The sequence below is a fragment of the Melanotaenia boesemani genome, chromosome 20 (genome assembly GCF_017639745.1).
Source record: "Melanotaenia boesemani isolate fMelBoe1 chromosome 20, fMelBoe1.pri, whole genome shotgun sequence".
Taxonomy (NCBI): Eukaryota; Metazoa; Chordata; class Actinopteri; order Atheriniformes; family Melanotaeniidae; genus Melanotaenia; species Melanotaenia boesemani.
The window spans coordinates 14,017,249-14,030,542 of NC_055701.1; the positions used below are offsets into that span (position 1 = coordinate 14,017,249).

The 13,294-nt window shown below is 39.4% G+C and overlaps 3 protein-coding genes across 4 annotated transcripts; 2 read left to right on the forward strand and 1 right to left on the reverse strand.

Annotated features, from left to right (window-relative positions):
* The first annotated feature begins 396 nt into the window (after positions 1-396).
* Positions 397-3,990, forward strand: LOC121631709 (cannabinoid receptor type 1B-like). 2 transcript variants are annotated; one of them, XM_041972732.1, is made up of 2 exons: positions 397-854; positions 1,536-3,990. In XM_041972732.1, exon 2 carries the CDS (start codon positions 1,612-1,614, stop codon positions 3,040-3,042), a length of 1,431 nt encoding a protein of 476 aa, XP_041828666.1. In that variant the 5' UTR covers positions 397-854; positions 1,536-1,611; the 3' UTR covers positions 3,043-3,990. The 2 variants fall into 2 exon arrangements, with proteins under 2 accessions (XP_041828666.1, XP_041828667.1); XM_041972733.1 differs by having other exon boundaries at positions 397-672.
* Positions 3,991-4,493: 503 nt separating this feature from the next.
* Positions 4,494-6,864, forward strand: LOC121631673 (akirin-2-like). The gene is made up of 6 exons (XM_041972671.1): positions 4,494-4,666; positions 5,005-5,178; positions 5,366-5,509; positions 5,610-5,759; positions 6,048-6,119; positions 6,247-6,864. Exons 2-6 carry the CDS (start codon positions 5,007-5,009, stop codon positions 6,255-6,257), a joined length of 549 nt encoding a protein of 182 aa, XP_041828605.1. The 5' UTR covers positions 4,494-4,666; positions 5,005-5,006; the 3' UTR covers positions 6,258-6,864.
* Positions 6,865-6,972: 108 nt separating this feature from the next.
* Positions 6,973-13,235, reverse strand: orc3 (origin recognition complex, subunit 3). The gene is made up of 20 exons (XM_041972670.1): positions 12,859-13,235; positions 12,677-12,728; positions 12,470-12,567; positions 12,088-12,226; positions 11,815-11,919; positions 11,558-11,721; positions 11,308-11,441; positions 11,005-11,164; positions 10,636-10,749; positions 10,411-10,544; positions 10,153-10,216; positions 9,933-10,049; positions 9,773-9,852; positions 9,415-9,548; positions 9,148-9,239; positions 8,931-9,028; positions 8,697-8,838; positions 8,467-8,583; positions 8,154-8,233; positions 6,973-7,154 (listed from the first exon to the last, which is right to left on the reverse strand). The coding sequence occupies exons 1-20, from the start codon at positions 12,880-12,882 to the stop codon at positions 7,049-7,051; spliced, it is 2,154 nt and encodes a 717-aa protein (XP_041828604.1). The 5' UTR covers positions 12,883-13,235; the 3' UTR covers positions 6,973-7,048.
* Positions 13,236-13,294: the final 59 nt, after the last annotated feature.

Below are 13,294 nucleotides of genomic sequence, written 5' to 3' on the forward strand. Positions count from 1 at the left end.
ACTTATGAACAGTGTAATTCCTCATTTATGACAATGTTTTCTTTTGTTCTTTTTATTTATTTATTTATTTTTATTTTTATTTATTTATTCATTTATTTGCAGTTTTCCAACTGTAGTGTTGAAAAAATTTGTAATTCATATGACTTTAACCATATTTAGGTCTCAAATTGTTTCCTTTTTGTTGTCGTTTGTTCTTCTTTTTGGATGGTGGGTTAATTAAGGCTGGTTTATTTCAATAAAATAAAATATTTTGTTGCTTTCTTTTATATGATCACAATAACACATCGATTTGACCATTTATAAACAACTGAGCATGAGACAATAGCTCTTCCTTTGTCCTGGAGTCTCGGACACTGTATTTTCATCTCCTCCCTGTTTGTGATTGAAATAGATTATTTTCACGCGAGTGATGAAAAGCGAAGCAGTAAATCTTTACAGAAATCTGTTTCATGTGTGTTGCCAGCTGCTGTGTTCATAATTGGGTGGGGATGATGCTCAGGGATGCGCTTCCTACACTGCGCTTTAACACCTCAAACCACGTGACCACCAGGAGCACAATGCCCAGCCTTATAACAGCGCGCGCTCTCCTAAACAAACTCACACCTCGCCGGCTGCTCGTCTGGCTTTACTCACGGTGATTTTCTGACGAGTCCGCGCGGGATTATTCACCTGGTAAATCATCACAATAACAACAACTTCACGATCACTTGCAGCGTTAGACTTGAGTTAGTCTCCAATTTTCTTCTCTCTCTCTCTCTCTCTCTCTTTTTTTTTTTTTTTCCTTCTTGGTTAAAACTTAAATTATTTTTCTACTTAATGGATCGGTGCGGGACCTTGGTCGAGAAAAAATGAAGGTATGTCTTTTTAATCGCTATAAAATGCATTTATAAACAAATGTCTATATTATCATCAATATTATTATTATTATTATTATTATTATTATTATTATATTATATATATATATATATTATTTTGTTCATTTTTTGCCTTGCATTTGAACCATATGGTACCTAATTTGTCAATACAAGCGCTATTAATCCAATTACTTGGTTTCTCAACTTCAGCAAACGTCTTATTCAAAAAGCTTCATGCAAACCTGACTGTTAATAATTGATATCATGATTACTGACACTAAATATTAATGGCTCACTGATTAGATATGTTCAGTCTTTGTAGTTCCTCCCATGATGCCTAATTAATCCAGTGATTACTGAAAAAAAAAGCTTAATGCCTAATGACCTCCTTTAATTAATAAGAAAGCCCCGACTGTCCTACATACTTAATGCAGTGATCTCCCCCGAGGCTGCACAGGTTCATCAACTGTTCAGTTTCCCACTATTGTCTGGGATGCATCTGTTCTGGAGTCAGCTGGCTGATGCACAGATTCCCTCAATATCTCCTGGCAACACTTTTTCTTTCCTATTTATTAATTATTAGTAAATATTGATATAATTAACTTCTCACAGAAAGATGGAAATGTACTTACCTGCTTTCCTGCATTCTTTAAGAAAAAAAATGTCCTTTTGTTTTTATAGATGTCCCTTTGTATGTGTCTAATGCTGCTAGACCACCTGCCCGTCTACTGAGCATTTCTGCAGCCCCAGACCAGCCATGAAGCTGGCTTTGCACCAGATAGCAGGCACCGCAATGAGCACACTAACAACAGGTGTCCAGTATCTCGGCTCCAACGATGCCAGCTACAACAACCCCTACATCGACTCCAGTCTGGTTAAGAATGGATTCCACTTTGAGAAACCTCACTCTGCCTCCATCAGTAGCTCCTTCCCTGAGCTCATCCCTGGAAATAAGGAGACCATTTATACTGTCCTATCCCCCATTTTCCCCACCAACATGTCAGACTTTATGCTTGGTAATGCTACTTCTGTGGAGAGCGGAGGAGCCACACAGTGTGCCGAGAACTTTGTGGACAACCTCGAGTGCTTTATGATCCTCACTCCCAGTCAACAGCTTGCAATTGCCATCTTAGCCCTCACCCTGGGTACGTTTACAGTGCTGGAAAACCTCATGGTGCTGTGTGTGATTCTGCACTCCCAGGCGCTTCGATCTCGGCCTTCATACCACTTCATAGGCAGCCTAGCTGTGGCTGATCTGATAGGGAGCATCATTTTTGTGTACAGCTTCTTGGACTTTCACGTCCTCCACAGAAAGGACAGCCCTAATATTTTCCTTTTTAAGCTGGCTGGGGTTATTGCTTCCTTCACTGCCTCTGTGGGCAGTCTGTTCCTCACTGCTATTGACCGCTATATCTCCATCCACAAGCCCATGGCATACAAACGCATTGTCACAAAGACTAAAGCAGTCATTGCCTTCAGTCTGATGTGGACAATCTCCATCATCATCTCACTGCTCCCACTGCTGGGCTGGAACTGTAAGCGTCTCGGATCGGTCTGCTCAGATATTTTCCCTCTCATAGACCAGAAGTACTTGATGTTCTGGATTGGGATGACAAGCGTTTTGGTCTTGTTTATCATCTACGCCTACATGTTCATCCTCTGGAAATCCCACCACCATGCTGTCCGCATGCTGAGCCGCAGCTCCCAAAGAAGTGTGATTGTGTACACAGCAGATGGGACCAAGGTGCAGACAGTGAGGCCTGAGCAGGCCCGCATGGACCTCCGTCTGGCTAAAACCCTGGTCATGATCCTGGTGGCTCTCATCATCTGCTGGGGTCCACTTCTAGCTATCATGGTTTATGACCTCTTTGGGAAGGTGAACGACTTCATCAAGACTGTATTTGCCTTTTGCAGCATGTTGTGCTTGCTCAACTCCACGGTGAACCCTGTGATTTATGCCATGAGGAGCAAGGACCTGCGAAGAGCCTTCCTCAACATCTGCCATATGTGGAGGGGCACAACTCAGCCTTTGGACTACAGTGCTGAGAGCGACTGGAATATCAGGAGTGTGAGAGCTACAGCCGGTGGGGCGGGGAAGGATGGAGGAAGCTGTGGAAAGACACGAGTGAAAGTAGCCAAGGTTACAGTTTCTGGAGGAACTGAGACTTCTACTGCAGAGCCGGTCTAAAATGAAAAGGCAGACTGAGCTGGTACTACTGTGAAGTATGGATGGTGGGGAATGCATCTTTAAAATGTGCCAGAAATTACTAAGTGTCAGAACTGAAAAACTATTTTAGTTGTAGTTCTTTTAAAAAGATGTAACCTGAAGTATAAAATCTGTACTCCCTGTATGGTGGAGTGAGATGGCCCAACAGTTATATCAGTGTTATTATCAGAATGTCTTTCATAATACTGTACAAGATGTACTCTATTTGCATCTTAAAAGCATTTTGCTTAAGGGCACTTTTCCTATGACTGTCACAGACAGTTTCATGCTGAGACATTTTTGCTTTTGTTTGAACTGCTGAAAGGATAAATTTCTGCTTTGTAAAGACAAAATAATGTCATTTCTTGTTGTGTTTTCATTTTTACTTGATATAGCAATATTGTGTCAGCAATTCAAAGTGAAAATCTGCCTACAGAAATACAAAATATCAGTTCTGAATGTCTTGAAACACTCCTAGTATATCTAAGCTCTCATTAGTCATTAGAAATTGACTATTAGTAGATAACCGAAGAGCATGATACTGTTAAGTTCAGCAGTTGTTCATTTTTATTAAATTTTGCTGTGTGTATGTATTTATTTACTTATTTATTTAATTTTGCAAAGCAAAATGGTGAGTTGTGTTTTGAAATACTGAATGGGTTTTTGATCAAATCCAAACTTTAATGGGATATAATCAGACATTATTGCTTAAGGTTTATTATTATTTATTTATTTTCATATGTTTCAAAAGCAATTACAACATTTTGTGTAAAGCCATAAACTTCTGAAACATCTATTGTGCCATCTTTGTGCGATAATGAAGTGTGCAACAAAGACATGTTCTCGATAGAAACGTGAAATTTGTCTATTTTTTATCATAATTTTGTCCTCATGTTCAGTATCTTTTTTATAATAAAATGACAAAAGCAGCTAATCCGTTCTGTTTTTACCTCTTACTTTTTAAATGCAAAACCTTTTTGTGAGTATATATGATAGTGTGTATGTTTATTACTATTTCATAACTTTGTAGCCTTCTCAGTATTGCAAGTTTAAAGCTAGTTTTAGATATAGGTGGAGTATGTAGTTAAATAAATCATCAGGGACTAATATATATATATATATATATATATATATATATATATATATATATATTAGTCACTCCCTTTTATGTGTGCAAGACTGACCTCTTGTGGAGACAAATATAAATTGATATAGCTAAAACCAGTAGCATTTAAAAATGGTTGTTCTTATCCATGAATTACTATTAGGCAGTAATGTAAAAATAGCATATTCAAAATATTACTTATGTTTATTTAGTCTAACATATATCGGAAGAAATCTGGCTTTCCTTCCTCACCCTGTGCTGTACTTCACTACATGACCCAGAATGCGTTTTGTTGTGGCTCGTATCTGACGTCACGAGCCGGAGAAGCCGACAGCCTCGTATCATAAACAGGCTACTAAGCAGCGTTAGCTAGCTTCCATATCTAACGACTGATAGTTGACCCACAGCTGGCTTGTCGTCGCTTTAACTTTTTGAAAGCAACTTTTACAACAACACGAGTTGACGAACGCAGCCGAATAGGCAACCCTTTCTCCATAAAAGGTAAAAGAAAGTCCGGTTTATTTAAATTAACAATAGAACGTAGTATCTTCTCAGCGATTGTCAAAGCTAACCATTAGCTTTGTTTTCTTTTTGATTATTGCCTAGCAGGAAAAGCTAACGTTAGCTTGCTACTAGACATTTAAAGCCTGAGCTGCGCACCGTGTTCAACATGTATTCCTCTGCAAGAGAGACTTCTTGTAGCAGAGAATTCACATTTTAACTGACGAGACATGTCAAAGTGTTACCACGTCCAGCCTTTATATAAAGCTATCGGTATTATCGTCTCATTATTGGCTGTTTAAGTATTATTTACCATCTTTCCCTTTTACAAACTTGAGTCATGGCGTGCGGAGCAACCCTAAAGAGGACCATGGATTTTGATCCGCTGATGAGTCCTACGTCCCCCAAAAGACGAAGATGCGTCCCTGTGGCTCCATCGTCTTCATCCCCTAGGAAGTACCTCAGCATGGAGCCTTCGCCATTTGGGGAGTCGTCCTCAAGACTTAATGCAGGTAATGTTATTAATGGACGCTAAGTTGGCCTCTGATTCAGCTCCGTGATTAGTTAACCACAGGAACATTAACAACGTGTTGAGCCACACAACTACAAACCAGAAGACTATTAGCGGTGGGTGGCTCCTTAACGTTACATCTGACCAGACTTTACTGACAGACCCCTTTCTGTCTTTGGGCCCACTAGAACAAATCCTCAACAGCATCAAACAAGAGTACAAACGTATTCAAAAGAGGAAGCATCTAGATGGAGGCTACCAACAGTCAGAGTGCTGCTATTCTCCAGAATCCCCATCCCAGTCGTCAACTATGCATGTTTCAAGCATGCCAGGTAGGTTCAAGGAGCAAGAGTTTCAGCTAACACAAACTTAAGTAAACAGACATCATCATCATCAACCTAATCCTGAAAGTTGTGTTTGATTTTTGAATAGGGACATGCTCCGGAGGTGTCTCTCCATCTAGAAAAGAACAGCCATTATTCACCCTTAGACAAGTTGGAATGATCTGTGAACGGCTGCTGAAAGAAAGGGAAGACAAAGTGCGGGAGGAGTATGAAGAGACCATGACCTCAAAATTGGCAGGTTGGTTCATTTTGAAGAAAGGATGCTGGGAATTTTAAAATGTTTTTCTCAGGACATAAAATTGTTATTGACCACTCACTTATGACCATCAGCACCATGTGTGACTCTTAGGTATGCAACTGATTATCTATTTGTAAACTATGGACAAGTGTATAAGTTACCAGAGATTACAGTATTGTTTCATTCATAAAGTATTGTGTATAAAATGGCTCAGGCAAATTAACTGTGAAATTATGTGTACAAGTAAGTGTCCAACAGTAACGGCTGTAATTTCCTGTTAAATTCCAGAGCAATACGACACCTTTGTCAAGTTCACACATGATCAGTTAATGCGACGATTCGGGGAGCAGCCTGCAAGCTGTGAGTTTTTATATTTCATTTTTCACATTCCTGTTTCCCTGGCACAACGTCAGTGAGAAAATCTGCCTTTGAAGTTTATACTAACAAGTCGGATTTCTGTATTTTATTTCATCTTCCTTCTCTCCAGATGTTTCCTGAGTGTGGCACAGAACATTTGCAAGACAGCCTTCTCTTGCTGCAAGCTATCGTGGTATTTCAACAAAGAAAAATAAATGCTCACCATTGTAAGAGATTCAGTTTAGCTAGTTTAAATGAGACTTTCTTACTGTGCCATATATCTGTCTTTGGGCAAAAGTTTATATGAAGCTGTTGTTGGTTGTTACCACTCTTGTAATCAACTAGGTGCTTCCTAATGTAAATTAATGGACCCTATCTCTACCAGTGGCCTCTGTTCCTACAGCTGTACGTATATCTACAGTTATCTCACTTTTGTAATGATTCCCAGCATTCCAGGCTTTCTCACTTGTTTCCGTTTGTTACGTGTAAATATGATGAAGCAGTGAAGTTTTACACAAGGTTTGCTGGTCGGTCTGACAGTAAGTGAATGAAAGAAGTTGAACAGTGTGTTTGCAGTTTGTCCTCTGCTCATTGCTTTTTTTAAATTGAGCATAAAGTGGGCTTATTTGCTTTCTCATTTTTTCCCTTCAGTGTTTTTATTTATTTTGAGATTTTTTTTTTCTGCTGGTATCACTTTGAAACTGATGTACTTAATGGAAAAAACCCAATAAAAGATCTTAAGACTTGAGAATCTTAATGCATGTAGAACATTCTTGCTTTAATTCAAATGCCTAAAACACAACTATTAAAAAAAAAAAAAAAAAGTTCTGTTCAATAACTACTGGGTATTGATTAAATCTTTTATTATCACATGTTAACAGGGACTAAAGAGGACAAAAACAAAGTTTGTGTTTCCATCTTGGCGGTTGCAGTCAGCAGCCTCCCCAGGTGAGTCGAGCCACATGGTCAGTCTTCTGCTTGGTGGACTTTATGAAGCCCAGAAATTCAAGTTCAGACACAGCGCGGATGAAACGAGCGCTGAAGGATAAATTAAGGAATAAAATGTTTGAATTTATTTCAATCTTTGTCCAAAAAGTAATACTTCCTGCATATCAGTACAACCACATTTATCCTAACACAAGGACTATTAAACATATAAAGAGCTAAAGAAAAACCTCATAATTCACTACAGCTGTCCAAATCTTAAAGTTGCATCTAAACCACGTCCCTGACCAGATAAAAGTGAAGCTCTTGGTTTTCTTTTTTTTGCTGAATGTGATATTAGCTGTCCAGAATTTTCTCATTTTTTGCCTCCATAGTGCATCACATATCTGATAAAAATGGCTGGACTGCAGGCAAGCCACTTCAGCATCCAACCTTTTACTACAAAGTCAAAGCTGCTGTAGCACAAGAGGAATGTAATTTGGTTTGGTTGTAAACTTTCTTAAATGACAGTTTCTTTTTACGGTCTTCCTGACCTCAGGCATGATGGCTTTTAAGCTTATAGCAGTAGTAAACTGTAGGTGCTGATGGTTGTTTTGAGCTTGTGCAGCAAACGTCTTTTACAGTTTTATCCATCTGTGATGTTTGCAGGCCTGCAGATCACAGCTCAGTGGCAGTCTTTTTCCCTGAGTACAGATCTTTCTGGATTCACACACGATTTAAAATAATTACAAAAAATCTCCAAACTTGTGACAATTTGAAGTTGAGAAGTTTAATTGACTATTTTTAGTTATCCCCCTTCATCTTTACTTCTGAAAGATTTAGCTTATGGGATTTTTTTTCTCTTTATGCATTACAAGACAAAGATTTTTAAGTCTTTAGTGGCTCCTGTCCATATTTTTTTTTTTTAAATGCATGGCAGATGTTAATTTGAAAAATATTAAAAATGGAAAAAAAAAATCATTTTTGTTGTTTTTGTCCCACAATTAAATATAGATTATACACATCATTTTTACACACTTCTGAACATCTAATGAGATGTGGAGAAGACAAAAAAAAAGACCTGACAATAATGCATCTATATGCAGAGGATACTGTTTGACTTCATCCACTTTCCCAAAACTGTCCGAGTCCGGATCGGTACCCTCGGCTGCAGAAACCACCGTGGCGTAGGCCTGAAAACAAAGACGTGTCCGGTCACGTCAGTATCTGAGTCATCCTGGAGCAATACTAGATCTTCTAATCAATAACAAGATACTTTGGAAATGTGGATCAATAAAGCCTCTTCTACAAAAAGACAAAAAAAAAAGAACTAAGAAAGTAAGAGGTGCCGTTAATGTTGAGAGATAAAACGCTGTAAAGGCATTACTTTTTCTTTTTTAACTCGTTCTTTAGCATAAAAACTCACTTCAAGCCAGTCATAGAGGTTGATCAGCCTGCCGCACTCCAGGTGGAGCTTATATGCAATACAGATATCAGGAGCTGCGTTGGAGACGGTCCCATCTTCCGTCTTCAAGCGGTCGTTCTGAAAGAAAAGTCAGACTGCTCTGCGAGTGGAGAAAAACATCAGAGCACACTGGCACATTTCAGCTGATGCTCCATTTTCTTTTCACTAAAGACAAGGTGAGGCCGTTGTACCTGGAGATAATAGTAGGGATTGCTGAGGGCAGCCTGTATAGAGGTTCTCGGTGTTGCGTTGAGGTGGCGTCTCACGGTGGCAGACGAACTGTAGTAGCAGACTTCATAAAGAGTTTGAGACTCTGGTGGCAACAGATGAGTCCTAGGTGGAAAAAGCCAAATTTAATAAAGATTTTGTTGTGTTTGGAAAGTTTATTGGCCTTTGAAATAGAGCAAGAGTGAGATTTTTCTTACTTCACTAAACTGTCAATGAACTCAAGAGCTTCATTCCTCAGAGTCTCAAACAGACTCAGTTTCTTTGACCTACGAGACTCGTTCATCTCCAGCAGGGTCTGCAACCACGACAACGGAGAGTTTGCATTAATAACAGGTGTACAGAGCTGGTGAAGCTTTTCAGAAAAGCTCAGTGAAGGTAGCTAATATGTCATTCCTAAATATACCGGTGACCTACTTTCTGCAGCTGGAACAGATCCGTTTTCTTTTGGAGGTTTTTCACTGGAGAGGTGAAGCTGTCTTCCAGACTGGGGACCACTTCAGCAGCAGCTGTTGTAAGAATGAGGAAAAACACAAGGGTGGCTTAGAAGACGACTACTGTACTGTCAGAAATAATTATCCCTGACAGAAGACAGCACCAGAATGAAAACACAGGGAGGGAAATCCAAGACTTTCTGCACAAGGAGAAACAAAAAGTCACATATTTAACTTTTTTCCTACTTACGATCCAGATGCTTGAACTTGACAAGTCGTTCCTCCAGCTGGAGAAAAGCATTCTTCATTGTTTTGGATTTGACAGGCTGCAGAATCTCTGTACACTTTTGTAGCAAAGAAATCAGCTCATCTTTAGCCACCATCCTGGAGGGAAATCACAGCCATTTAGAATTAACTGCAAGACAACATAAGAAGGAAAACATTCCAAGAAAAAGATGCGTGTACAGTAACACAGTGGCCACCAGGGGGTGCAATGATCTCCAGAGAACCCCTAAACATGTTTTCACCAGGTGGAAAAATAGGTAGAATAGAACAGTTCTAGTTATGTCACCCACTCATTTACATACAGCTCAGTTATTTGCGCTTACTTTAACAGCTTTATGGCAGACTGATAATCCTCATTCTCCCACACGTTCTTCTCCAGACATGTCAAATGGAGCTCCCTGATCTGTAACACGCAATGAGACACTTAAATCAAAGCAGATGTGATTCTGTTTAAACATAAAAAAAAAAAATCTAAGTTCTTGCCTGTTTTCCAAGAGGATATCGAGGTAAAGATGAGGTCAGTGTGTGGAGACACCGTAGGATGGGATAATAGTTCTTGTGGTATTCGCGAAGGTCTTTGATCAGTTTCTGACATGTTTCCTAAAATAAAAAAAAAGAAAATCTTGTTAAATAACTTCTCTTTTTACCCAGGGGTGGGCACTTAATAAAACCCTCAGATAAGGAGACAAAACAATGAACACACCTTTAAATGAGAGTCATCTGTCATCAAATTGACCTGCTCCTGTGTTTCCTGCTTCTCTACATACCTACAATATACACACACATTAAAAAAAGAGACATCAATGCCACCTTTTACAACTAAAATGCAAAGAAAATTTAGGAATAAAGCTTAATAAACAGCCTTATATCCTGTCTAACCAACAACTCACAAATATAAGAAGTGGAGTCATTGCATGCATACAAAAATAAATCTCTTTTTCAGACATATCTGTGCGAGTACCTCTTAAACGATGGCAGCTGCCTGATCCTTTCCAAATCTTGGTGACAGAGCTGCATCACATTAAGCAAGGCCTCCTTCTTCTTACAGCAAAGCACGCTGAGGGGCTGCGAGTGAAAGTGCTCCAGCAAGGCCAGCTGCAATGAGCAGGAGCAGAAATTTTAGACCGGTGTGGGTCTCACAACGACATCTTCAGAGAGGCATGGACGTTTAAAAGCTGATCTTTACCTGCAGGCCCTTAATGAAGTTTCTAACGGAGAAATCGTGATAGAGGAAGATGCTTATTAGCACCTGCATCACTTTTCCGTTGAGTTTAAAGGGAAAATGATGTGTAAGGATCAACTGGAAACAAGCAAGACAAAAAAAAAATTTGAAGTTACATCTTAGTCAAACAGTTTTCATACAAATCTAGATAATATGCATGATTAGAAGTTGTGCAGCTTGTGTCTTGACTTAGATTAAAACTAAAATTGTTCCTTGAAGTAAGGGAAATATTTCCCCTTTGGAAGATCAGGGTGCTGCAAACATCCCAATCTGAACTGACTCCAGGGGAATGTTTGTTTTAGTTGTGGAGCTGTGTTTCAGGGTAAAAACTACCTTGTCTATGACCGTGGCGAGGTGCTGCGTGCAGGACAGGGACTGGAACAGCTCTATGCACAGCAGTGAGGACACAGAATGAGGCAGCATGTGCTGGATGGTACTGGGTGATGTGGCGATCCCAAAGATGAACATCAGCGGAAGCTGTTTGATGTAGCGGCTTTGGAACAGAGGTTAAAGAGATGCTGTGTGAGTTTATTAAATAGAATAATTTTCTCTATTATTTTATTTATTTAGCCCAGATAATTCTGGCATCTGATCACATCTTTCTGAAAATGAAAACATTTACTAGAGGTTTTTTACCTGCAGATGAGTATGAAGTCCTGAAGAACCTTTGGGTTAAACGCTTCAAAATCCTTGAAAATGATCACAATAGGAGGCTCCTGCTGCTCCTCCCTCGCTGAGGAGCTGCGCTTTTTTCCAGGTGTGTTACATTTCTTAAATCCAAATAAACACTAGCTGCAATTACTTAAAAAAAAGACAAACTCAAATGCTACGTAGCCAGCTGTAAATGTAAAAGCATGCACCCCACATATTAGCCTTCAGACCTCACCTTTGTTTTTGTCATGTACCAATCAGAGAGTGCACTGAGGGAGCAATGCACACTCCTGTGGAGCTGAGCACTGGTCTGCTCAGTTTCCTCCTCATCCTCATCATCCACAGCCACGACTGTATCCATCAATCTCTCCAGAACCTTCTTCATCAAATGCTTCAATGCTGGTAAGATAAACCAAACAATTTAGACCTGAATTTAATTACATGCATATGTTCTAAAATACAGATGCACTGGCTTTTTTTTTTAAGTCTTACCTGTGCACTCTTTGGCCTGCACAGAAGCCACATGAGGAGAGACAGATTGCCGGAGCAGGTCAGACAGACTCTGAAAGGTCATGTCATGATCTGGGACATTTACACCTGCGATTCATATCAAAGGTAAGTCAAACTGGTTTTAAATGGGGTAAATGGAAACATACAGAGTAAACTGTTGTCTCCAGAGTTTTACTAATGAAAAATGGACGTACAAACAGGAAAATAGTTTAATGTAGAGATCACGAACTCCAATGTGAAATATGACCAGCATACCCAGCACAAGAGCAGCTGTGGAAATTTCACTGGCCCTCATCTGTGATGCCCAGTCGCTGTGCTGACGACTGAAGGAGCACTTCCTGGTGAACTCCAGTAAGCTGTCCAAGATTTTCCTGTTGAGTTCATCCTGTAAAACCTTACAAGTAGTCAAAATCGTCATTAAATCTCTTTGCATTCACTTTGTGTTCTTTTTAAACATTTATAAGAGAAGACCAAGATCCCCTTAACTTGTGAACACCTATGCCTACATAGAAATATATTATCTCGGTATGTAAACAATGCATTTGATTCAACGCCACTTTCTAATCATACTGCATGTTTTGCTGTGATTTCTATAATAAAAAACTGCTGTGAGATCATGTTAAACATCTGTTTTTACCTCTGTGTCAGCTTTGATTTTGCCCCACAGATGCTGACAGAGCTTGAATCGCATTTCTCTGCTCTCAGCGCCCTCACAGCCATGGATGAAGTAACTCTCTGTGTACATCAGATAGAAGACATCAACGAGCTGAGACACCAGACAGCTAACTGCGACTCTAACAGATAAACTGGAAATGCATCTTGTATTAACACCAGTATATCTCACCTAAATCCAAAGTCTTCTTTTTCTTTGTGCTGGGCTTGAAAACAAAACAGCCCTGAAAGGAACAAAAGTCATAAAGGGTGTCAGCTAATTACAAACATATGCAAAGGAATATAGTGACGAAGCCATCTTGTTTCAGGTCTATTTTATGAGGTTTTGTCCAACATTCATGCAACATAAGTTACCTTTGACACCGATGAAGTAGACATTGTTGCATCAGATATATTAAGCAGCTGTTCAGTCTATCAAAACTTAGATAGCTCAGCAGTGCTCGCTTTTAAGATGCCGGCGGCGTTTCGTCTCACTGAGTGTGGATTTCCCGCCAATGTGACGTTTGCGGAAAAGGTTGCGTTCAATTAATAAACTGCTTTAAAATTAGTTTTCATTGTTTTATTACGCATAAAGTGCACCATCTAGAATTTACAGAATTTTAATAAGCGAGTAGAAAGATACTGTGCGATTCTGGCTTCGGTTTTGTTGGAATAAAACCTGTATCGTGTGTTTTATCTTCTTGGAAGATTTGTTAACGCTGCTGATCTTGAACAACCCCTCAATCCTCCTCGCAGTACGTTTATTATTTTTTTCTTTTTGCAACCATCTTTTTAGACAGAGGGCACCTTG

Coding starts and splice junctions, on each gene's coding strand:
- orc3 (XM_041972670.1), bottom strand. CDS start 12,882: ATGTCTACTTCATCGGTGTCAAAG. Junction 9,029..9,147: donor ATCTGTTCCAGCTGCAGAAA/GTAGGTCACCGG, acceptor TCGTGGTTGCAG/ACCCTGCTGGAGATGAACGA. Junction 8,234..8,466: donor ACCTCTATGACTGGCTTGAA/GTGAGTTTTTAT, acceptor CTTTGTTTTCAG/GCCTACGCCACGGTGGTTTC.
- LOC121631673 (XM_041972671.1), top strand. CDS start 5,007: ATGGCGTGCGGAGCAACCCTAAAGAGGACCATGGATTTTGATCCGCTG. Junction 5,179..5,365: donor GTCCTCAAGACTTAATGCAG/GTAATGTTATTA, acceptor TGGGCCCACTAG/AACAAATCCTCAACAGCATC. Junction 5,510..5,609: donor GCATGTTTCAAGCATGCCAG/GTAGGTTCAAGG, acceptor ATTTTTGAATAG/GGACATGCTCCGGAGGTGTC.
- LOC121631709 (XM_041972732.1), top strand. CDS start 1,612: ATGAAGCTGGCTTTGCACCAGATAGCAGGCACCGCAATGAGCACACTA.